The 24,851-nt window shown below is 36.2% G+C and overlaps 1 protein-coding gene across 1 annotated transcript; it reads right to left on the bottom strand.

Moving 5' to 3' along the window:
• Nucleotides 1-237: 237 nt before the first annotated feature.
• Nucleotides 238-11,938, bottom strand: LOC108331625 (elongator complex protein 3). Its single transcript, XM_017566436.2, has 9 exons — nucleotides 11,365-11,938; nucleotides 9,305-9,374; nucleotides 9,029-9,201; nucleotides 2,271-2,445; nucleotides 1,742-1,908; nucleotides 1,402-1,621; nucleotides 1,184-1,288; nucleotides 900-1,052; nucleotides 238-648 (listed from the first exon to the last, which is right to left on the bottom strand). Exons 1-9 carry the CDS (start codon nucleotides 11,826-11,828, stop codon nucleotides 487-489), a joined length of 1,689 nt encoding a protein of 562 aa, XP_017421925.1. The 5' UTR covers nucleotides 11,829-11,938; the 3' UTR covers nucleotides 238-486.
• Between the last annotated feature and the right edge of the window lie 12,913 nt (nucleotides 11,939-24,851).

Below are 24,851 nucleotides of genomic sequence, written 5' to 3'. Positions count from 1 at the left end.
TGATTTAATAAAAAAAAATAGTTTAATAGATCCCTCTAATTTTAAAATTATTTCTTTCATTCTCTCTCAACCAAACAAACAAAATTAAATCTCTCGCTTCCCTTCCTCTAACGAAACAGACCAAGAATTTCCTAGTTCAGATAAAATTAATATAAAATTAAATTAGGTCTCTTCATTATTAAAACATGTCCATTCACCCAGAAAGAGATTATATGATGGCAAGTGGAGACATCTCTATAGTGACAAACTTGTACAAGAAAGTGAATACCAACTTGTAGTGCAATTGATCAACTTCAAAAGATACCTATAACAAAGATATTGAATAAATCTCAAGAAACCTAGAGAAGTACAAAAGCCAATCTAGCCGAGAGAGAATTGGGGGGAGGGGGCGTTAGGGAACCTCTGCACAAATTAATGCCTTTTGATTGGCAAATGAAACATATAATTAACTTATGCTACAAAATTACATAAGAATTAACTAGTGTGTTATTTCACTAAATATTTCACCATGTAAGGTCCTTCAAGCTCATATCCCAGTTTCCTGTAATAATGGCGTGTGCCTACCCCTGAAATTACAGCTATTTTTGTTGATCTGTGTTCTCTGCAAGCAATACGCTCTGCCTCCTCCATTAAAAGTGTACCATAACCCTGTTAACAATAATTTTGGTCCAAACTAGGTCAGGCAAGAGAATAGAAAAAGGACATGTGATTACATATAAAAAAAGCCACAGTATGAATGAATATCTAAAGAGTTTTACACAAACAAACTTGGCAGCTTGCAGATTCTAAAATTGTGTAAGCAAATATAATCAGACTGTTCACTGATTTGATCCAATGAAATCCTGTGAAAATTTCTATTCAAGTTGCATGTCCTCTCCATATGTGCAACACAGTATTACCTGGTGTTGTAGCTTGTCAGCATCCCGTCCATGAACTGGTACGGCAGTCCCATAAACGTGGAGTTCACGAACAATTGAACACTTCCCCATAAGCTCTGGACATGTAGTATTGCAGCCACATTTTCGCAGACGCAACAAACCAACAAGGATATCCTGTTTCCAAGAACAGAGTTCGCTCAAGGTCATTGCTGTGTTTCGGCAACAGGTTGAGACACCACTTGATTCACAATTAAAGAGGGAAAAAGGCACAAGCAACAAAGAAAAAGGAAGGGAGATCAAATTACTTGTCGTGTATCTTCATATGATAGAAATGTTTCCCAACCCTCATTTGCCATATAATCACGCCGAACAAGCTCCACCTCCTCTGGCCTAATTTGGTGGTGAATATCCTACAGAGAGATAGAAAATGTTTGTCGGTGCTCCAAAATGGTATCAGAAAATAAATTGTGTCAGCAGTCTTTTTACACAAAATTCCCAAATAAAATCAGCTCTGCACAATAACCTGGATTCCAGCTTCCCTGGTCCGAACATCACGACATTTCAATCCCAAGTCTTCCATTCGAGCTAATGCTAGCTCCCTCAAATTCCCTTTCTCAACCCCGGAGGTAACCAAAGGCATAGGAATATCCCGCTGCACTCTATAAACACGTGTCCATGGTGGTACCATTGCAAGGATCCTTGCTATGATGTCCACAAGTTGCTCTGGTGGATAATTTCTGTACCTACAATTTTAGTAATGATTTTTTTATCTTCTACAGAACAGTTTAATTTTTTAAAGAAAAAAGAGAAAATAAAAAGTTCTGGAAACGAAGTAGTCCAATAAAAATAAATATTTGAAATACCTGCCAGTTTTCCAGAGCTCATAAAGCCCTGTTCCACGAATTACAAGTGTAGGATATATTTTAAGCCCATCTGCTCTAAACAAGGGACTCTCAAAAAACTCCCGAAAACTTTCCATGTCCCTCTCAACGCCAACATTTGGAAGATCAGGCATCATGTGAGCAACAACCTAAAGCAAAAGCCGGAGAAAATAAGCATAAACCAAATGACAAAAGGGGAAAATTGGATAAAATTCATGAGACATGACTAACCTAGTCCACGGTATAAAAGGAAATACAACTACAGAAATATCAAATATTTGTAGCGCCTAAGTTGACTTATCATATTAATAAATCTATCTAAAACTTGTTCCAGTTATAATCTATACAAATATGATGAGGCAGTAAAAATTGATTCAAAATACATGACTAGAAATATGTATCAATATATTGGTATAAAAAAGATGCAGCAGAGAGACACATAGGGGAATGGTTGGTCAGGACAAAGTTATGCTTTTTACTGAATGTATAGATTTAAATAAGAGTAAGAAACCTTGAAACCAGCATCTTTAGCCAAGCAAAAGCAATCAGCTACAGCGGCTACAGTGTGTCCTCTGTTTGTGTCTCGAGCAACATCCTCATAGGTGCTTTGGACTCCAATCTCCAATCGTGTACAACCATAAGAAAGCATTTGGCGCAAGTGAGGCCCAAGACAATAATCTGGCCTTCTGATAAATTACGAAGCACAAACTTGATAAGCTCATCATAGATGTGTTACAGCACACTATTGCCATTGTTGAAGTATAGTGCCTTTATTATTATTAATATTTATGTTAGGGCTTTGTTAGGGGTTTCCCGCTCTTTTACTTTTCAGAACTATTGTCTCCTATAAATACTCTAGTAAGTTTGTATTAGGCTTTCTAAGTGAAAAAATACAAGACTCTTCATCATCTCTCAACTCTTCAAGTTGGTATCAAGAGCCAAACCGTGTCTTCTTTGTCTATTGTGGGCGGCATCGTCTCTGTCATTTCCACCGTTCGATCCGCTGTCCGCCGCCACCGTTGCCACCGCCAAGCGTCGCTTTCTCCAGCGAAGTCAAGGGTTAGGTGTGCCTTGAGAAGCGCAACCCAACCCTGGTGGTCCCATCCTCCGAAGCCTCCGCACCAGCCGCCACGCGCCGCTTTCTTTCCAGCCAGTCTCGGCCGCGTGTTCCGCACGCGTCGCCTTCCCGGTGTCGGAGTTGCACCACGTCACTCCATATCGTCTCTCCGGGGCTCCTTGAGTGTGTATTGGTTCTTGTTTCTCTGTTTCATAGGCTTGGGCTCATACCTAGGGTTTCCTCCCTCACGTTTTTGAAACCCTAAGTCCCATTTCTTCTCACAGTTTTAAAATGGCCTCTTCTACTGGAATTAATTCCTCTTTCTCTGCCACCCCTATCATTACATCTGCAAAACTGAATTGGAAAAATTATTTATCATGGTCCTCTGCTGTGGAATTGTGGTTTCTTGGTCAAGGACACCATAATCACCTTGAACAAGATATTTCTATGGTCCCAAGATGAAGAAAAATCTCAGTGGCAGAAATTAGACTTTCAGTTATGTGCTGTTTTGTGGCAATCAGTTGAGCAAGAGGTTCTAGATATCTTGAGACCCTATAAGACATGCTCCTCTTTTTGGAAAAGGGCCCAAGATATTTTTACTAATGATGTACAACGTCTTTTCGATGCAACCCAAAGAGCAACTTCTCTCAAACAAGTCAACCATGATATGGTTTCCCATATAGCAAAAGCTCGGGCTGCGGTAGAAGAGTTAAAGAACTTCTTTGTAGCAGATTCATTAGAAAATCTCAACAAAAAGCTTGACAAGTTTTACATGGTCTTAATTTTGAAAAGTTTACACCCTGATTTTGATCATGTACGTGATCAAGTTTTAGCTGGTGATCAAATCTCGTCGATGGATGGCTTAGTTACTCAACTCCTTCGGGTACCTACATTGGTAAAAGACGAGAATTTAAGTGATGCTATTGAAACATCAGCAATGGTGACACCACGAGGAAGAGGAGGAGGTAGGAGCAACCGTGGAGGACATGGTGGTCGAAGTGGACGTCCTTAATGCTCATATTGTAAGAGAATGGGTCATACCCAAGATAAATATTATTCCTTACATGGCTTTCCAGACAAAGCTGCTCATGTGTCTAAATCTGATAATTCAGAATCTAGAACTTTTGGTGAAGAGTACCAAGAGTTTTTGAGGTACAAGTCTGAGAAATCTTCTAATCTTGGCCAATCCTCCTCAATGTCAAATGTGTCAACTGCCTGCATCTCTCAATATGTGGATTCTTGACTCAGGTGCCTCAGATCATATCTCTGATAACATCCATTCATTTTCTTCCATGTCCTCTCCGAAAACTCCTCATTTCATTACTGTTGCCAATGGATCCAAAGTTGCATCTCAGGGAATTGGAAAAGTTTTCCTATCTCCTTCACTAAAATTGAATTCTGTTTTGTATATTCCTCATTGTCCTTACAATTTAATCTCTTTGAGTCAATTAACTCGTTCCTTAAATTGTTATGTAACCTTTTCTGCTAGTTCCTTTGTTATACAGGAACATGGTACGGGTCGTCTGATTGGAGAAGGACATGAGTCACAAGGACTTTATTTCTTAAAACCTAACTCCTCAGTTTCCTGTTTTGCAACTTCATCCCCAAAACTTTTGCATAATCGGTTGGGTCACCCAAGCTTATCCAAGTTGAAGATGATGGTTCCAAGTCTCAAACACATTCAAGTCTTAGATTGTGAGTCTTGTCCGTTCGGAAAACATGTTAGATCTTCCTATCCTAAAAAGTATGAGACGCGATGTAATTTTGCCTTTTCAACTATTCACTCCGATATTTGGGGACCAAGTCGTGTTACTTCTTTTGGTTTTAATTATTTTGTAACATTCATTTATGAATTATCTCGATGTACATGGGTTTATTTAATGAAAGAGAGATCTGAACTTTTGACAATATGTGTCTTTTTTTAATGAAATTAAGAACCAATTTGGGAAGACAATTAAAATCCTTAGAAGTGATAATGCTAAGGAATACTTTTCTGTAGCATTTTCTTCATTCTTATCTTCCCAAGGAATTTTACACCAGTCAACATGTCCTCACACTCCACAACAAAATGGCATTGCAGAGAGAAAGAATAGACATCACATTGAAACTGCACGCTCTCTGATGTTGAATACTAATGTTCTTGTTCATCATTGGGGTGATGCAGTCCTTACTGCCTGTTTTCTGATCAATAAGATGCCTTCTTCCTCTATTGGGAATAAAGTCCCTCACTCTGTCATTTTTCCAAATGACCCTCTTTACCATGTCTCTCCTCGTATATTTGGGTGTACTTGTTTTGTTCATAATGTTTCCCCACGTCTTGATAAACTCTCTGCAAAAGCTATTAAGTGTGTCTTTTTGGGATACTCTCGCCTTCAGAAAGGGTATAAATGTTATTCTCCCTCAACCAAGAGGTATTATATGTCTGCTGATGTCACATTCTTTGAGGATACACCGTTTTTCTTGTCCTCCATGGAGGACCGTTCATATGTTCAACAAATGTTTCATCTACCATCATGTGATCCCTTGGTTACTCCTGCTTCTTTACCTCAACCTCAAAATGCAAATGACATTGTTCCTCCACCTCTTCTCACATATCAGTCGGACACAATCTCAAACTCAGAACACTGAAGATCCTCGAGACTCAGATCCTCCAGCATCAGATTCCCAAACCATGGATCCTTCATCCTCTTCACCCTCTCTTGACTCAGATAATAATTGGCCCATTGCCCTTCGGAAAGGTATTCGCTCTACTCGTAATCCTTATCCTATTTATAACTTTTTGAGTTATCATCGTTTGTCTCCTCCATATTTCTCTTTTGTTTCTTCCTTATCTTCCATTAAGGTTCCTAATAATGTTCATAAGGCACTTGGACATCCTGGATGGCGACAAGCCATGATTGATGAAATGCAGGCACTTGAACACAATGGCACTTGGGACCTTGTTCCTCTTCCTCCTGGTAAGAAGAAGCCTATTGATTGTAGATGGGTCTATGCTATTAAGGTTGGTCCTACTGGTGAAATCGATCGTCTCAAAGCTCGTCTGGTAGCTAAGGGATATACTCAAGTCTATGGCCTCGACTATTGTGATACCTTTTCTCCTGTGGCTAAAACCAGTACTGTTCGTATTTTGCTTGCTATGGATGCCATCCGTCAATGGCCCCTTTACCAATTGGACATTAAAAATGTCTTTCTTCATGGTGATCTAGAGGAAGAGATATACATGGAGCAACCTCCTGGGTTTGTTGCTCAGGGGAGTCTGGGTTAGTTTTTAAATTACATCGTTCCCTCTATGGCTTGAAGCAATCACCTCGAGCTTGGTTTGGTAAATTTAGTCGGGTTGTGCAGAATTTTGGATTGAAACAATATAAGGTGGATCATTCAATATTTTATAGTCACTCTTCTCCTAATAAATGTGTTTATCTTATGGTCTATGTTGATGATACTTGAGATTGAAAAGAAATAATTCTTGAGGGCTTGATTGATTCCTCTCATAATCTTGTATTTATAAAAATAAATTGATACAAGAGTACATGATAGGGTAACCAGACACAATATAATCATGATAGAGTAACCTAGACACAATATAATAATGATAAATAGGGTAACCTAGACACAATATAATCATGATAAATAGAATAATCCTAGACACAATATAATCATGATAAATAAAGTAAATATTCTAACATTCCCCCTCAAGCTGGAGCATACAAATTGTATGTGTCATGCTTGGAATAAATAAACTCAGTCCAACAAAATTAACTTGTCTAAAATGTTGAGGCAATAGACGTGGTAACTCTGGCTTCGAATAAGATGTACATATACCATCAAGAGAGAATGTCTATAAACCAAATTGGACTCACAAACCAACATAACCAAAGAGACTCCTCATAAGCTTATGGAGAATAATATTGGACAACCACGAAACTTCATCTAGCACCATGAACCTTCAAGTAGGATGACTTTGTCAAAGTTGATTTCCATCAAAAGTGAATGATGAGTGGTAGACAACGAGCCATCGCTGACTGATGAGGCCTGTAGTGGCTGGAAGCGACAAAACTACAGGGAGTGCTATCTTTGACTAATTGGGGCCTGCAGTGGCTGAAAGCAGGGACTGTCATATCTGACTAGTTAGGGCCTCTGACTAGTGGCTAGAAACATACTCCCCCTCACTGCAGGGACTAAATTGTCATTACTGACTAATGGGGCCTGCAGGGACTAAATTGTCATCACTGATTGATGGAGCCTGCAGGGACTAAATTGTCATCACTGTCTGATGGAGCCTGTAGTGGCTGGAAACATACTCCCTCTCACTGCAAGGACTAAATTGCCATTACTGACTGATGGGGCCTGCAGGGACCAAATTGCCATCACTGACTGATGGAGCCTGCAGGGACTAAATTGTCATCACTAACTAACGAGGTGATGGCTGGAAGCGACAAAACTGCAGTGACTGTCATCACTGACTGATGGGGCATGCAGTGGCTGGAAACATATTGCAATGGCTGAAAACATACTCCCCTCACGACAAACTTATGTGGACAACTCCTCATAATGGACAAATAATTCTTGAAGGCTTGATTGATTCCTCTCATAATCTTGTATTTATAAAAATAAATTGATACAAGAGTACATGATAGGGTAACCTAAACACAATATAATCATGATAGAGTAACCTAGACACAATATAATAATGATAAATAGGGTAACCTAGACACAATATAATCATGATAAATAGAATAATCCTAGACACAATATAATCATGATAAATAGAGTAAATATTCTAACAATGATATTGTCATTACAGGAAATGACGTCACTAGAATTGCTCAATTAAAGAATCATTTGTTCAACCACTTTCAAACCAAAGATCTGGGTCGACTAAAATATTTCCTTGGTATTGAAGTGGCACAATCAAAGGAAGGTGTCATCATTTCACAAAGAAAATATGCTCTTGATATTTTGGAGGAAACAAGCCTGACAAATTGCAAGCCTATTGATAGTCCTATGGACTCTAATCAAAAGTTAATGAAAGACCAAGGTGAACTTTTCTCAAACCCAGAGAGATATAGAAGGCTTGTTGGAAAACTTATCTATCTTACCATAACAAGACCTGATCTTTCTTATCCGGTGGGAGTTGAGTCAATTTATGCAAAATCCACATGTTGATCATTGGAATGCAGTGATTTGCATTCTCAGATATGTAAAAGGGAACCCAGGACAGGGATTGTTGTATGAGGACAAGGGAAGAACTCATGTTGAGGGATATTGTGATGCAGATTGGGCTAGTTGTCCAACTGACAGAAGATCTACCACAGGATATTGTGTTTTACTTGGAGGGAACCTTGTATCTTGGAAAAGTAAGAAACAAAGTGTTGTTGCTCGATCTAGTGTTGAAGCTGAATATCGATCTATGGCTCTAACTACATGTGAACTTGGGTGGATTAGACAACTCCTTCAAGAGTTGAAATTTTGTGAAAATGAGCAGATGAAGTTGTACTATGACAATCAAGCCGCCCTTCACATTGCCTCCAATCCAGTGTTTCATGAAAGAACAAAACACATAGAGATTGATTGTCATTTTATTAGAGAGAAGTTATTGTCAAAGGATCTTGTTACTAAGTTTGTCAACTCTAATGAACAACTCCCAGACATTCTGACCAAATCTCTAAGGGGGCCTAGAATTCAATTTATATGTTCCAAGCTTGGTGCATATGATCTATATGCTCCAGCTTGAGGGGGAGTGTTGAAGTATAGTGCCTTTATTATTATTAATATTTATGTTAGGGCTTTGTTAAGGGTTTCCCGCCCTTTTACTTTTCAAAACTACTGTCTCCTATAAATACAGTAGTAAGTTGTATTAGGCTTTCTAAGTGAAAAAATATAAGACTCTTCATCTTCTCTCAACTCTTCAAGTGCCATGTAGATTTCCCAATATGTTTCCACTAACTTAATTACAGATATGCTCAAACAAGAAATGCAGAAACACCCTAGAAATTTCATAACACAGTCTGTCTGTGTGATAACTTTTCATATTAAGTATATCATTTTAATCGCTGCACAAAAAATTGTTGATATGCAAAAGATGTATTATTTATATTAACCAAAAGAAAGGACAAATGAACATCATTCATTTACAACTGCACATGACCAGCAGACCAAGGCTCAAAACATTCACATTTAATGCAGATGTAATTACTTAAAAGACAACTTACGTTTCAATTGTCATGCCAATACATTTGGTTGCTCCATGCTCAGAGTAAGCTACTGCCTCTTCCACATTGACAGAAGTATGCCCAGACAAAGCATCGTGAAGATTTCTTATAAAGTAATCACGGTAATCAGCTGGAAGAGACATGAAGGTACCACCCATTAATATAAACTCAACCTGAAAACAATGACCATAATTATAAGAAACTTAAACAGTACATCTACACTAATTCATGCACTTGAATTGGAATATTCAAGAGATACGAAAATGAGCTCCAAACCTTGTCTACGCTATGACCCAAACGCTTAAGCTGATCTATCCTGCTCCTTGCCTGAACATATGGATTATACCTAGTTCAAGTTCCACAATGCAAAAAATTAGCCCCTAAATTTTCCCCAAATAGTGATGTTCAAGTCATTAGATGTCTAATTTACAAACCTACTATTATAATAGTCACATTTTGCAATATTTTTCGGTCATTCTAGTGTATTTGTATCCCAATGAAGAGTCAAAACCTAATCCTATGAGGTACTGATATCAATTTTATCAAACTCAAGTCTAGTAAGAGGATCAAAAAGGGGATAAAAAAAGATCGTAACTCAACTGATATGACTTACAAATATACAAAAATTTATATTCATAAAAGTGTCCATGCATTAAAAATAATATAGATGAAAAAAAAATAACCCATAATAAGTCTTAGGTAGTGGGATCCTGTTTACAGCTAAAAATAGTCTGTTCTTTAGAATTTGAAGAAAAAACAGAGTGAGCAGAACAGTAGAAGAATCAAAGAGAGAGCAGAACAGCACAAGCAAAAGAGATAGCAGGACAGTAGAGTGACTGGAACAAAGGGCGTGACTTTGAAGGCAGCATCTGCGAGGATCCCTCAATTTGGTGAGCAGCATCCCATTCTCATCGCAATCTGCACCACCTTGATCCTATGCTCGCATTAGCTAGCAGCCTCCTCCCTACTCGCAGGATAGAGCGAGTTTGCTAGTTTACTCATGATATTGACAACATTGATTGAGATTAGAGCTGTCAAAATGGGTCACAACCTGCGGCTCAACCCGGTTCACCACAGGTTCGGGTCGGGTTGGGTTTGAAAAATTGTATTTATTTTTATGCGGATCAGTTTCAATCCGGCTCATTTAAACCCGGCTCATGCGGGTTGAACCCGTGGTGGGCCGAGTTGGCCCACCAATCCACCTACCTAATTTTATTTTATTAAAATTTAATTTTAATTTTATAAAAAAATATTCTTTTGCTTGAAAAAATTATTTAAGTTCCTTATTTTCAAAATTAATTAAACACCCATGTTGGGAGTGAAATTTGGAAGTGAAATTTGTTTAGATTTGAATTATAGAAAGTTTGTAATTTTTTTATTTTAAAAAAATTGTAATTAAGTGAACCAGTAAGGCAACCCGTTTACCCACCAACCCGTGGTGGGTCGGGCCGGATTCGAATTTTTTGGTTCGGTAATAAATGAGTCGGGTTGATTGGTGGACCGGACCGGGTCGGGTGGGTAACCCGTTTTGACAGCTCTAATTGAGATCCATTTTTGTCTTATACCAACATATGTTTATTCGTAGAAGGAATCAAACTCCGAAAATACACTTAAAAATAAGGTTATAGGTCAGCCATGTCATACCATGTTGGTACTAATTGAATTAATATCTTAGCAAATAGTAAAAGTAATCTAATAACGTGAAAACTAGATTAAAAGCCCCTTAAGCTTGGCCAACATAGTTTCGACGAAAAAATCCACATGTTTGACTTAAGATTAAAAACAGAGAGAAAATATAATTTGGAGGGCTTAAAGGAACCCTCCAATGTTCTTCTATTTATAATAATAACGATCTGATACAGTAGGGATTTCAAAGATCAATAGGGATTTCAAAGATCAAAGTACTGTCCTACACTGCTAGGCACAGAACTAAGTACAGTTGGGAGAGATTTCTCAACACACTACTCCCTTCTTTAGACTTAATGATTACACAAGCATACATAGATTTAATAATTATTTCAACAGTTTGATACCCCTAGATGTGTATTTTGTTGGTTAAAATAACTTCAGGTCACTTACTAATTATTTGAAGAACGAAATACACACTCACGAACTAATTTAACTACAAAAACCATGTCTAATGTCTCCAAACGACCATTCTAATTTCAATCAGCTATTCTTGACGATGAAACACACAGGCAACAACTGGTTTACCGATCAAAATGCTCAATTAACAATCTACGAACCTCGAGCCTAATTATAAAACTAATTCAAATATCAACCCTGAAACATTCCAATTTACCCTAAACTAAAAGACAACAGCACCACAACCCTACCTCGCACGAATCGCGCGCATGCTGGTTGGTTCGTAACCGGTGTAGGACTGAGTACTGTACTCGAAGTCGGAGTCGGGACCGCCAGGGCAGTAAACGCAGATGTTCCCGGTGGTAGCGATGTGCGGGCAGCGGTGCGGTTTGGACATGACGGCAACTACGGCGATTCCGGAGGCGGTGCGGACGGGTTTGGCGCGGAGCTTGGGGAGGAGAGTTTCGCGCTCAGCATCGGGGAGCGCGGCTATCATCTCCACGAGCTTAGGCGCGCGAGCGAGGCCGTACTTGCGGCACGCTGCGGACTTTAGCGCGTTGAGGTCCACGTTCTGGCCCTTGTGGGAGAGGTCTACCATGGAGCCCACGATCTCCGCGATTGCTCGAACACGCGCTTCTTCCTCGCTCAGGCCGTGCGCTTCGTAACCGCCCTTTCCCGGCCGCGGGGCCTTCCTCGCCTCCACCACCGCCGCCATAGACACAGGGAAAACCCAAACGAATGCAGTTACGAGGTTTTAGGAGTGCAACCGTAAGCTATTTCGCAAACCCTTCTCTTTCCACTTGAAGTTAATTCTCATAATAACAGGTCCTTGTATCAATTTGTTTAATTTAAGTCTATATTTTAGGTTTAATATTATATGACATTGATTAAAAAATGTTAAATCATTACTTGAAACCACTAATAACAGTATTATATTTATAACTTTTAATAAATCTATAACAGTTAAGAAAAAGAATGGTTTTTCTATCGCTTTATAATTATTTTTTGTGTATATATATTTTTTAAATAATTTATCTTTATTAGTATAAATTATTTTATTATTTTACTTTTTAAATAATATAATTATTTTTTAAAATTTAATTATTTACCTATAATATAATTATAAAAATCATTTACATTGATTATATTCTTTAATAATTATAAAAATATAATTCTTTCTTATCATAAAAACAAAAAAAAAAAATATACATGCATATATTTTCACTAATATATATCATTTTGTACCTATATCATTGTATAAAAATGATTATTCTTTTTAGTGTACACATTTTTTACCAATTTTATTTTCAAATAATAGCTTTTATAAATTTAAATAATTATTTTAATAATTTTGTTCTATAAATGATTCTATTTAAAATTTATTTTTAATTTGATCATTTTAACCATTTTGTAAACTAAAATAATTATCCTTCTTAAATAAAAACTACTAAAATTATAAAATTTATTTATGTTTATTTTCATAATAATAATAATTTTTATTTTTATTATAAAATAATTGGACACGCGTGTATTTTCATCATTAATATAATATAATGTTTTTTAAAATATGTAAAAGGAAAGAATATTTGTAGAAGCCGAAAAAAAAAATATATATATATATATATTAATGAAAACAAATATAAAATAAAATAAATTAGTTTTTGTATGGTTTCGTATTAAAGATTATGGATGAATAAATAAATGGTGCATTTTATATGATTTATATGATTATGTTTTGAGTATTTTTTAATGAAAAGCTTATGGCTTGGTGACTGGGGTATATTAGTAGGGATGTTTCACCATACACCTCCAACTATTTCATCTACATTTCCAAATTTCATAAATATCCTTACAATAAGTTTGTTGAAATGGTTATGCATTAAGTCATTTTGACGGAAATGGTTTAGGGATTCAGTGCATTCATTAACGAAACGTCGGATATAGCCTTCATTCTGCACCGCCATTTCATTTTTTTCCTTCCTTTCTTTCTTTCAGTGGTCCTTCAAATTCGGAGTGCAAAACATGAATTAGATTCTCATATCCGATTCATGTTTTTGAATGTTGGTTTGTAATGTTTAATTATTGTTTATTACATTATTTTAAATTGTTTAGTTAGATAATTTTTAAATTGTTTAGTTAGATAATTTTTAAATGTTTAGTTTAGTTTTCTTAACTTGAATAGATTATGTGTAAATGTTGAATTATTTGTATTAGTTATTTATCTTTTAATTTTATTTTAAATATTAAATTTTTGTATCAGTTATAGTTTTTTGTATAAAATAATTTGTATGAATTTATTTAATTTAATAAAAAAATAAATTTATTTAAAATTGATATAAAAAAATTATGAAAATTTCAAAATTGATATGAAGATGTGTATGCCTCGGATATCGAAATGCGGAAGGGAGAACATCGAATCTCAAAATCTGATTCTCCCTATATCAGATGTTGAAGCCAAGTTGGCATCTCTTAGCTGCTCATACATATACGTTAGTGCAACAACACCCCAAGCATATTGGCCACATCCGTGTATGTCTCTAAAGAGCAAAAGGTAAGATATGTGAATGAACGTGGTAGTCTTATCAGCAAATATAGTGCATCCAACTAGATGCAACAAATATGTCCGGGTAGCGTACTCCCACTACTACTCCTCACAATGCTTAGCATATATGTCTCAAAGTCAGCTTAGTCTGACTTTCGCATCATGAGCTACATGCAACTCAACACTAGCTCTCCCGCCAAATACGCCTAAAAGCTCGACAATGGCGCGTCGACTTTCTTTAAAGTCCACTTCCTCTAGATTAATAAATTGCCCTAGAACCGGGAGGTACAACAATGATGACACATCATCCAAAGTCATCGACATCTCACCCACGGGAGATGGAAATTGTTGGTCTCGAAATGAAATCTCTCCACGAATGCCAACAGTAGACCCCTATTGACGTAGTTATATGAGATGTCAGCCAGAGACATTAAACTGGAACCATACATGATTTCTCTAATGCCTTCGAAGCAGGATCCTAGTTTGTTTAACTTCTTCCTATGGGAGATCAAGTTGATCTCCACCCAGTCCTAAACAATAATATTTAATATAAAATTTATTTCAACTAAACAATAACCATATTAATTAAAGTTTTGCACTTACCTGACCATGCCATATCGCATAAGTAACACAGTTCACGTAATGTATCAATACTGAATCTTGTACTCGACTTCCACTAAATGCACCTTCAGGAACATCCTGATGGTCCTCCTCCTCAATATCATGCTCCTCAAGTGGATGCTCCTAAATTACATCCTCCTCAAACCTGACATCTTCATACTCCTCAGCATGAACATTAGGTTGAACATTTGTACACCTTTTGCAAGCAAAAGCAGTAGGTCTTCTACCATAATTACAACATACTATAAAATTGAAAAAAACAAATGCACCAACCTAGGCAATGAGCAATGCACGAAGACGAGTGGCAAACACGAAACAGTGTGTGGTTGTGTGGCTGCACGAAGAAAATCAACTTCAACCTCCATGAAGAACATGAAATTTCATGTGTGTGCCTGGAAGCAAAAGTGACAAAGAAACGAAGCAAAGTGAGAATCGAAAGAGAGAATGATATTCGATGCAAGAGAGAAATATGCTTGACTATGCACCAACCTTTAGGGTCAAAGTGACTGTGTTGATGCACGAACAATACCAAACAAAGCTCTATGTATGCTAGGAACCAAAAGAATGCAAGGAGAGGAAGAGAGAAGCGAGAATAGAGATAAAGAATGAGATCTGAGAGAAATATCTGTGCCAAAAATTTGCACTGACAAAGTTATTTTCAAAGGAATCTTTGATCATTCTTTTTTTTTCGTTTTTTTAAATATTAAAAGCTTTTAAATAGAGGCGATTTGGGTATTTTGTAAAAATTTGGAGGTGTATGGAGAAGGGGTTGGATGTTTAGGGTGAAACCCCGTTAGTAGGATGTATGGACTAGGTCACGAAACTTGACATGACCAAATTTCTCTTGGGCCATTTTGTTTTTATGTATGTGGGACCATGATGGGTTTATAATTTTTTGGTTCATGACAAAAGTGGCCCCACCAGTGGGTATTGGTTTTTTAAAAAGGTTTGACCGAGTGGTGCCTAAAGGTCTTATGAAATAAAGAGAATTGCACGTGAAAAATTGTAGTGTGTAATATATATTAATATGAATCTTTGATTCGACTTTAAAAGTGAGAGAGAAAAAAAAGGTGCATGAAATCAAAAGGTTTCTAAAACAGAAGTGTAAGTTGAAAGCGTGAATGTATGCAAAGGAATAATATACATAACTAAAGAGATGGAACGTGAGACTGCATAAGATAGGATAGTTGTGTTTTTAAATAGAAAGGAAAAATGTGCATGTAGGACTCATGTGAGAAGAAGCGTAACCTTCTATCAGAAAGAGAAATATGAAACTATAACAGAAAAAAAAAATAAAGGTAGTTATAGATATCTTCAAGAGATTAAAGAAAAAAGGATTGGGCCATGAAGATAAAAGGCAAGAGTTTATCTTCTAGTGTTTGTTTTTTGTGGAGAATGGGCATACATAAATAAGGAGGGAGAATCGGTGAAGGGAGAAAAACTGAGAAAGAGAGGGAGAGAGTTGTGAGGAAGAGAGAACGAAATCGTGGAGGGATTGTTTATGCACCGTAGGAAGACATTGAAGAGGAAGAAAGAGCTTGAAGAATGGGACTTTAAGGTCGTAGACGTGAAGCAAAGGAGGAAGGTTTGAATTCATCCAAGTAAAGGGCACTAACTCTCTATGTTTGTGATTGTGTATGATGTATGTAGCCTAGATCATGTGATCCTTGTGCAAATCGTGGGGTTTTGGTGTTGTAAACCACTCATACAGAACTGAGGTTCAGTTCAGGGGTTATGTTTTCTGTGTTTGTATTGGTCATATGCATGTGAGAATTGAGTAGTAACGATTCAGAAGGGTGATTAGGGTTGCATGAGGAAAGTCGTAAAGAAGATTAGGGTTATATGAGGAAAGCCTTAAAGAATATTAGTGGGTGCTAACTTAGGTTTGTCTTTATATGTGGGAGTTGGTTTGGTCGGTGTTTCACTTTCCTTTATCTAGCTTAGGTACTTTGATTAGGTAGTTTCTTTTCCTTTGTTTCATTGGAACCATGGTGTTATGATACATGTTAGTCTTTGTTCTTTTGCTTCCTACTAATGTTTCAAACTAGGTATTGTATGAAACATATTCTACTCTGAATTCTTGGTGTTCTTTACGTGGGAAAGGGGGATGTTACGTGAAGGCATGGGGTTGTGTTCTTGGTTCTTACGTGAAGGAGGATAAGAGATGGAGACCTAGGTGTGCATGGTTTAAATGAGGAGCCTTACGGAAGAGAAAAGAATGAGGGAGAGAATGTGTCTTTAGTGTGGTTGTAGATTTGATTTGTGGTTGATGTGGGTAGTGTTAACTTTGGTATTATATGTTTTGGGGCAACACATGAAACTTTAGATGGAAAGGTGTAGTCAGTAGTGCATGGCTTACGTTCATTCTCAGCAGATGGGTAATAAAATTGATGGTTTTGTTAAGAAAATATTGTCTATAAGATTAAACTGACTAAACGTCCTCATATATTTTGAAGTTTAACAAACAACAATAAAAGAAATGAGTATATGACAAAATGTTATCATTAGATAAGTAATACAGCTAAAATATAAGTGCTTTATGAAAAAGCTTTTTGAAAACTAAATACCTTAAGAAAAGATTTAGTAAACACACCAATACATGAACAGACGAACCACTAAATGGTTTCTCCAATAAATGCATCAATGAGAGTCTTCCTGAATGCAACTAATGTTATACATTGCCAAACAATGATCAAACAACCTCTCAATATGTCTTGATAGATAAAAGTGTCAAAAAATGTTTTTAGAAACTACGCTATAAGTCTTAAACGATGTCCAAAAACTTGTAATGAAAGAAACTTTGCTAAACACATTTTTGAACGAAACAGAGATAACTTAAAGAAGCGTTTACATAGGCTAAATGACTCTATGTGCCAAACAATCTTCTTCATTCAATGATGAAGTCTTTATCAACTACTTGGTATCTTAATGAAAAGCTTAAACGATCAAATGTTGCTTGAATAGTAGAAAACTTGAAAAGCACTTTGCCATTTTGAGCATGCATTAAATGTCATTAAGACTTTGTTCACTTGAATGGATTTGGGGGAGAGTGATTGAATGGATTTGAGAGGATTTGAAGGTAAATATTTTGTTGTTTATTTGAGTGAATTTTAGAGGAAGTGAGAGTGGATTTGGAAGTAAAGTTTGTGAGAATTAGTGTAGGATTTGATTGATGTAACAGGTTAAAAAAAGTTACTTTCAAATCCACTAACTTACATCCAAAATCCACTCAAATAAACAACAAAAATTTACCTTCAAATCCTCTCAAATCCATTCAATCACTCTCCCTCAAATCCATTCAAGTGAACAAAGTGTAAATGCACAATGTTTAAAAACAACAAAAGTGATGAGAAAAATGACATATTTTCCTGCATGCATATCTACTCTACTCTATGCAGATTACCGATGTCAAGTAGGGGCGAGGGTGGCGAGGAAACCGATGACGGTGGCGAGGGTTTTCTTGTCTTCCTGCTGATAAAATTTTGGGTTTTCTTGTATGCATGTTGGAACCTCTATCCTCTGACATTCATATTCAGCCTCAGAAATGGAAGCGCATGTATCAATTGAGAATGTGCAGATAATTTCACCTTTCACTTTGTTAATTTCCTGATAATTAAAAACAAGATGTGCAGATGTTGTTTTTACCATTTCATTTGCAACTCCTTATAACTAGCAAAACGGTGCAGATGTTGTTTATACCATTTCTTCAGTGGTTCTTTCACTCTCACGGGTGCTGATTGTAAGCATTTTAGTTGGAAATGTGAGTATGTGACTGTATGTTTTTTCTTTTTATTGCTTGGTAACCCATAGTGAATTTCATTTTTCATTCTTGTTGGCACAAGTTATAGTCATTTGTATTCCGTGAGTGTCAAACATTCAGGAGAAAAGTCTTTATTTTCAACATGGAAGAATCATCTTGTAGAAATTTCCTATGGAATGTATGATGAATTATGAAATTATGTCTGAAATCTTTGATATTAGTGTGATTATGACTACCTAATCTGGTGCATGTTATCTTGTTAGCAGGAGACCCATCACAGTAGAGGAAATCTTGACAATTGAGATAAAAGCTAGGTTGGAAGAATGGAACAAAAATAACATTTCCCGAAAAGGGAAATGAACAAAGAGGAGTTATTGAGATAGTTTTTTATGTTGAAGATTATGGTGCCCAGCCTTTTTTCATTCAGTGGATGCCAGTTGAAGATTATGCTGCCCAGCCTTTTGAAAGGATCTGATTTCGGCAAAATTCATGTTGAAATAGTTTTTTATGTTGTATAGTTATTTTATTCTAAAATGAAATAGTTAGTAACCATCATTTGCACACTTTATTTTTTGTATTGTGGAGATATTGCCTCAGTTCAGTAGGAACCAAGGCGAAAAGTTCTTCGAGAAAAAAAAAATATAAAAAAAAAATTATATTGCTTCGGTTATTTGTGAACCGAGGCAAAATCCTACTCCTTTATGCCTCGGTTTACAACCGAGGCAAAAAGCCTATCTCTTTTTGCCTCGTCTGTATATGCCTCGGTTGCGAAACCGCTGTCTATAGCTAAAAATAACCGTTGTCGTTTCCCTCGACTGCACTAGTGCTGTTTGATTGTAAATTCTAAAGAGAATTAAAACATTTTACACTTAACTCGTTGGGGTTGTTGGAATTGGTATCGCGCAGTGGAATGTTTAGAAGCATGTAAACAGACACAAAACTAAGAAGGAGGGTGAATGAGTGCTATTAAAAACAAGATTTTAGAAATTTCTTTGAACAGTTTAAAGTAAGGACATGTAGAGAAAAGGAAAATTATACAAAGGATTTTTATACTCGTTCGAATCAAAAGATTCTACGTCGAGTTGTTAACTACTTTAAAAGAGTTATTAACCTTTCCCTAAAAATCACTTTGATGTTTACAAGATGAAAAAGGAAATACACAGTAAAGAAAATACCGTCCTTCGACACACGAGTGAATGATCACCAGCTTGAACAACTTGGTAGAGAATCGCTTGCACCTTTAGACACACTAAAACAAAGCTCTCCTTCTTCTAGATTTTGATCAGGCTAACACTTAAACTCAAGAATTTCCTCATAGCCAATTCTGCGTTCTCAATAGTTTTGGTAAACTTAGAAAGGTTTAGGAGACTTCTATTTATAGGTCAGGGGTTAGAAAATGAAAAGTCAGCTTCCAACTGCCAAAGATAATCGATTATCAAAAGTGATAATAAATTATTTTAGGACGTTATGGGTTTTGAAAACCATGATAATCGATTATCCTTGGTGATAATTGATTATTGTCGAATCCTGGACAATTTATAACTTGTGGAGATAATTGATTATGAGGAAGCCTTTTCTAAATTTACTTATGATAATCGATTATCCCCCGTGATAATCAATTATTGCCGCAAGAAATCAATAAAAAAGAATAAGTTACATGACTTCTAAGTGCTTACAACTGAAAGACAAAGCATAATACAAATGTTTCTACAAAAGATACTTTAACAATGTATTTGAGAGTCTCTTCAAGTCTTCAAGTGCGTCATCATCCAAATCTCTTCAAAGCATCAATGCTTCTTATTGGCAACAATCTCCCCCTTTTTTATGATGATAAAAAATCATCTTTGTTAAAAACACTTTTCTCTATCATACATTCTTTTTTACTTAAATAAGACACAAGTATTAATAGCTTTAAACAATAAAAACACATTTATGTTGTTTCTCCCCCTTTTTGATCATAAGCAAAAGGATCATTAGTAGCAGAGACTCCCCCTTAATAAAAGCTCCCCCTCAACAAAATAATTAATTAATAAATGTCAAAATAATTTTGATTTAACATGAGAGAGACAAGTACATTAGAATTTAAAACAGTAAGGATACAAGGAAACAAAGATGCAATGCCTAAAAAAAGTACAATAATGTTTAAAAAGAAGGACTAGGAGGATTATCAGGAGGATTAAGGTTATAGTGACTCTTAATATTACCAAGCCTAATATCAAAATCATCTAAACGTTCACACAAATATTCATGATGAGAGTGATGTAGCTCCATTAGTTCTTCATGTCGAGATTGTTGTAGAGTACTCATTTGCTTCATGTGTCTAGTTAAATTGGCAATTTGTTCTTCAATTGAGAGATAGGAGGATGAAGGAACATCTGAGGGACCAATTTGAGATGGATCAGCTACATTTACAAGTTCAGCCATATGAGCATCTTCATCATCATCATCATCTTCATTTCGTGCTTCATCTTTATGAATAAAGATGTTTCCACGAGCAACAAAACTCATATGGCGCAAGATGGTTTCTCAAATTTTAGAACCAGTTGCTTGAATGGCAAGTGTGTTTTTTTCCAACAACATTCATTCCTTTGTATTCAAGGATTCTTGACACAAGAAGGGCATAGGGTGAATGATAGATTGGATATCTCTACGCCTTCATCATGGTGTCAACAATGAGAGAGGGCCAATCAATATGAATATGATTTAGAAGCCCTTAGATTACAATGAGATCTTGTTCAGAACAATGAACATGATTGGTGGCTCGCAGGCATAAGACCCAAACAATTAAATAGTGAATAAGACGTTCCTCTACTTTCAAGCCACCCACAAGGAGTTGTTTACAGCCAGTTTGGAGTTTTGGGTTTCTTAGGCAAGTAGACGATCGAAACCATCTACTCCAAGATGGACTGATGTCGATGTCGCGCTCAACTCAAATTAATGTTGCAAATTAAATGTAGTATACTAGGCAATGACTCCTAGGTCATCTTTCAAGGACCAATTTTGGTTTCTTCAAAGGATCAAACACGTAGTGGGGGTTTTGAACATATTATGAATTGGAATTAACAGACTAATTAACGTAAATTAAACACTGATTAAAAATGGTTGGTCACTAGTTCAATTACAATGTTTCTCATTCCTGATTAGCAATAATTACTCACTCCTCTCACCCTTAATCCAACACGAATTATCCAACTAAGCGAAGACTAAAACGGTTTTCGTAAAAGCGAATTAAGCAAACGCAATGCACATATTTAATCAATTTTGCGCCACAGATCGTCGATGTCGCGCTCGACTCAAATTAATATTGTAGATTCAATGCAGTAACTAGGAAATGACTCCTAGATCGTCTCTCAAGGACCAAATGTGGTTCAGTCAAAGGATCAAACACATAGTATGGGGGTTTAACAGATTGTGTGAACTAAGATTAACTGAACAATTAACACAAATTAAAAATGGTTGGTCACTAGTTCAATTGCAATGTTCCCTATCCTTGATTAACAACAAATTACACACTACTCTCACTTCTAATCCAACACGAAATAACAGACTAACCGAAGGTTAATCCGGTCTTCAAAATTGCGAATTAAGCAAACATAATGCATATATCTAATCAATTCTACACCACACAGCTTAATCAACTAAGCGAAGATTAAATAAAAATTAGACCACTAACTCTGTCCTAATTGCAAGTGCAAAAACAGATTAAACATAATGCAAGACAACATCAACATAATCAAATGACAACACAAAAATCTCAAGGAAAACATTACAATATCCCTAGTCACCAACCAAACAGATTTAACCTACCATTAAAACCAATTGCAAACAATAAAATCGAATTACAAACATAATAATAGAGGAAAAGGCTATTGGAAACGAAACTGCAAGCAAGAACAGAACACAATGCATTAATCAACAAATTGGAAACGAAACTCAAATGAACCCAGAAACGGAATGCAATGAAAATTGAAATGGAATGGGAAAATGAAAACAAAACTGGAAACGAAATTAGAAACAACAACAAAGTAAAGTAAACAAAACAAAAACAAAAATGCAACTCCAAAAACGTAAGTGTAGAGGCAAAACTATAAAATGAAATTGAAAGTAAACCGAAAATTGGAATTAAAACGAAAATGGAATTAAAACTTCAAAACAAAAAATGAAGAACCTAAAACGAGAGCATTGTTCACGTCCAGCAACAAAAAACGAAAAATAGAGAATGCGTAAGAGTTCCTAAGGGTGGCTGCTGCATGGGCACTTCACCCTAGGTCAACCCCTCTTTTGGACCTCTTTCTAATTCACCAAAAATGGCCCAATATTCAAATAGGGTCCAAAATTAAAAGAAACAAAATTACAAACGAAATTAAAAACAAATGTTGATTTGCAAAATAATAAATGATGTGGCAACCCTCTTGAAGTCTCAATTATAATTCCAAAATTTACCCTGAAAATAATAATGGGAATAATTAAGCTCAGATAATTCAAATTATTTAAAATATGAATTACGGGTCAAATTAAGCCCAAATAGCAAAATTGAGAAAATAATGAAAAGTTACACACAATTCACTAATTAAATTTGGTGCGAAAAACTAAATAAATATGACAAAATAATTATTCATCAAAATATACCACACTCAGTCTTTTGCACTCCTGGGCAAAATCAAGACGCAAATCAAGGAACAATTCTAAAGACATCAAGAGAGTGAAACAACCTCAGAACACAAAAACAACAAGACGCATAAGTAAACAAACATATTTACACTGTCCTCAATGAGTCTGGAAAAAGAAAAGGAGTAGACAACATCCAACACACAAAGAATCAAAGAAACTAGGTACTCATGGAAATCATCCAAGCAATTCAAGACATGGAAAAAATAATCAATTAGCTCAAGAGGTGAATCAAAAGCAACAAAACCTCAAAAGATGCACTATCACTGTATCTCTCAAGTGTCTAGGGTAAACAATTTCAACTCAATGCACTTAAGAAAGCAAGCAACAAACAAACTTTGTAAGCCTCTAATATCAACCCTCAAAACATATGCATGTTCAAATCAAAAGGTCTTTTCATGGTTGTAACAGGGCCAAGAACAAAGGAGGACAAGATATAGATAGGAAGCTACAAACCAAAAGGAAATAGAGGATCAATGGGGAACAAGTAAAAATTCAATAAAAGCACACCCAAAACCTCTAATTTCAATCCTGTTCTTGACTCCATCATTCATTTTTTTTTATTTTTTTTATTTTCTCGCCTTGTCTCTTTTTCTTCTTTTTTTATACAAACTGTAAGAAACAAGATACATAAAATATTTACAAAACAAACAAGAAGAGGAACCAAGAAAACCAACTAGCCAATTTATAATAATCCAATGAAGACCACACTTGTTCCCAAAACAATTCCAAAGCACCAAAATTCCCTAAGGTTAAGGTGATCATGGTTTTTCACTTAAGGCTAATTCATGAGCTTCAAAACAAAAAAATGGGAAAACATAGACTCAAAGCGGTTATCAAAGGATTAAAACAAGGTAGGCTTATTTAGCTAGAGAGGTTCAATCTTTATCACTGCCAAAAATACATATCAATCAAGAATCATCAAAAAGACTCAAAAGTGGAACATTGAGGAGCTGTTTATGCAAGCATATCTTGTTGTATCTATTTTTGTTGTCTCTGATATTGCTGGACTGGTGGAGGCACATACGGTCTACTCAGACCAACAGTATTCTGGAATGGTGGTGGTGTTGGTTGTTGTTGTTGTTGCTGTGGAGCATTAGATCATCTTAGATTTGGGTGATTCCTCCACCCTGGATTGTATCTGTTATTGGACAAGTCATAATTATGTTGCTGTTGTGGCTGCCTGTTGTTGTAGTTGTTTGCAGCATAGGCTTGAGGAGCATCTAGGCCAATTGGTTGTTGCAAAGATGGACAAGCATCAGTATAATGATCATTGGAAGGGCAAATGCCACATAGGCGAGCAACATATGCAGATTTCTAGTTGCTAGCAAGCTGGGTCACCAAACTTGCTCTCCAGCTTCTTATCTGCAGATGAGGAAGAATGAGTAGCTACATCATGAACTCCCCTAACAACAATAGCATCATTATTCCTTGCACTAAATTATTTGAAGTTAGAAGTCATCTTCTCAATCAAATGCCTGACTTCAGCAAGCATCATATCTCCAAGGGCTCCACCATTTGCAACATTAATCATACTCCTCTCCATTCTATTTAAACATTCATAGAAGTGTTGAAGAAGGAGCTACTCAAAAATTTGGTGGTATAGGCAGCTTGCACATAGCTTCTTAAATCTCATTATTCATACAAGCTTTCACCACCGAGCTGTCTAATCCTAGAAATGTCTTTCCTAATGGTCGTGGGCCTTGATGCTGGGAAGAATTTTTCCAAGAGCAATCTCTTAAGATCATCCCAGCTAGTGATGGACCTAGGTGCAAGGTAGTACAACTAATCCTTTGCCATGCTCTCTAGTGACTGTGGAAACGCCTTCAAGAAGATGTGATCTTCAGGGACATCTTAAGGCTTCATTGTGGAACAGACAATATGGAACTCCTTCAGATGCTTATGTGGACTTACAAGACCATGAAACTTTGGCAACAAATGGATCAGTCCAGTTTTGAGAACATATGGAACATCCTCATCAGAATACTCGATACACAAGCTTTCATAAGTGAAATCAGGTGCATCCATCTCCCTAAGAGTCCTCTCACGAGGTAGAGGTTGAGCCATACTGTTCTCAGTATAAGAATTAGTAAAATCAAATGCAGATGCAAATGTAGTATGCACAAAATAAAGAGGGGTAGACACTG

The sequence above is a fragment of the Vigna angularis genome, chromosome 4 (assembly GCF_016808095.1).
Source record: "Vigna angularis cultivar LongXiaoDou No.4 chromosome 4, ASM1680809v1, whole genome shotgun sequence".
In the NCBI taxonomy this organism is placed as follows: Eukaryota; Viridiplantae; Streptophyta; class Magnoliopsida; order Fabales; family Fabaceae; genus Vigna; species Vigna angularis.
The sequence above is the reverse complement of the archived record's forward strand: the minus strand, read 5'-3'. Positions and strand labels throughout refer to the sequence as shown.

Coding starts and splice junctions, on each gene's coding strand:
- LOC108331625 (XM_017566436.2), bottom strand. CDS start 11,828: ATGGCGGCGGTGGTGGAGGCGAGGAAGGCCCCGCGGCCGGGAAAGGGC. Junction 1,909..2,270: donor CTAAAGATGCTGGTTTCAAG/GTTTCTTACTCT, acceptor CTTTTGCTTTAG/GTTGTTGCTCACATGATGCC. Junction 649..899: donor CTGACAAGCTACAACACCAG/GTAATACTGTGT, acceptor TATTGTTAACAG/GGTTATGGTACACTTTTAAT.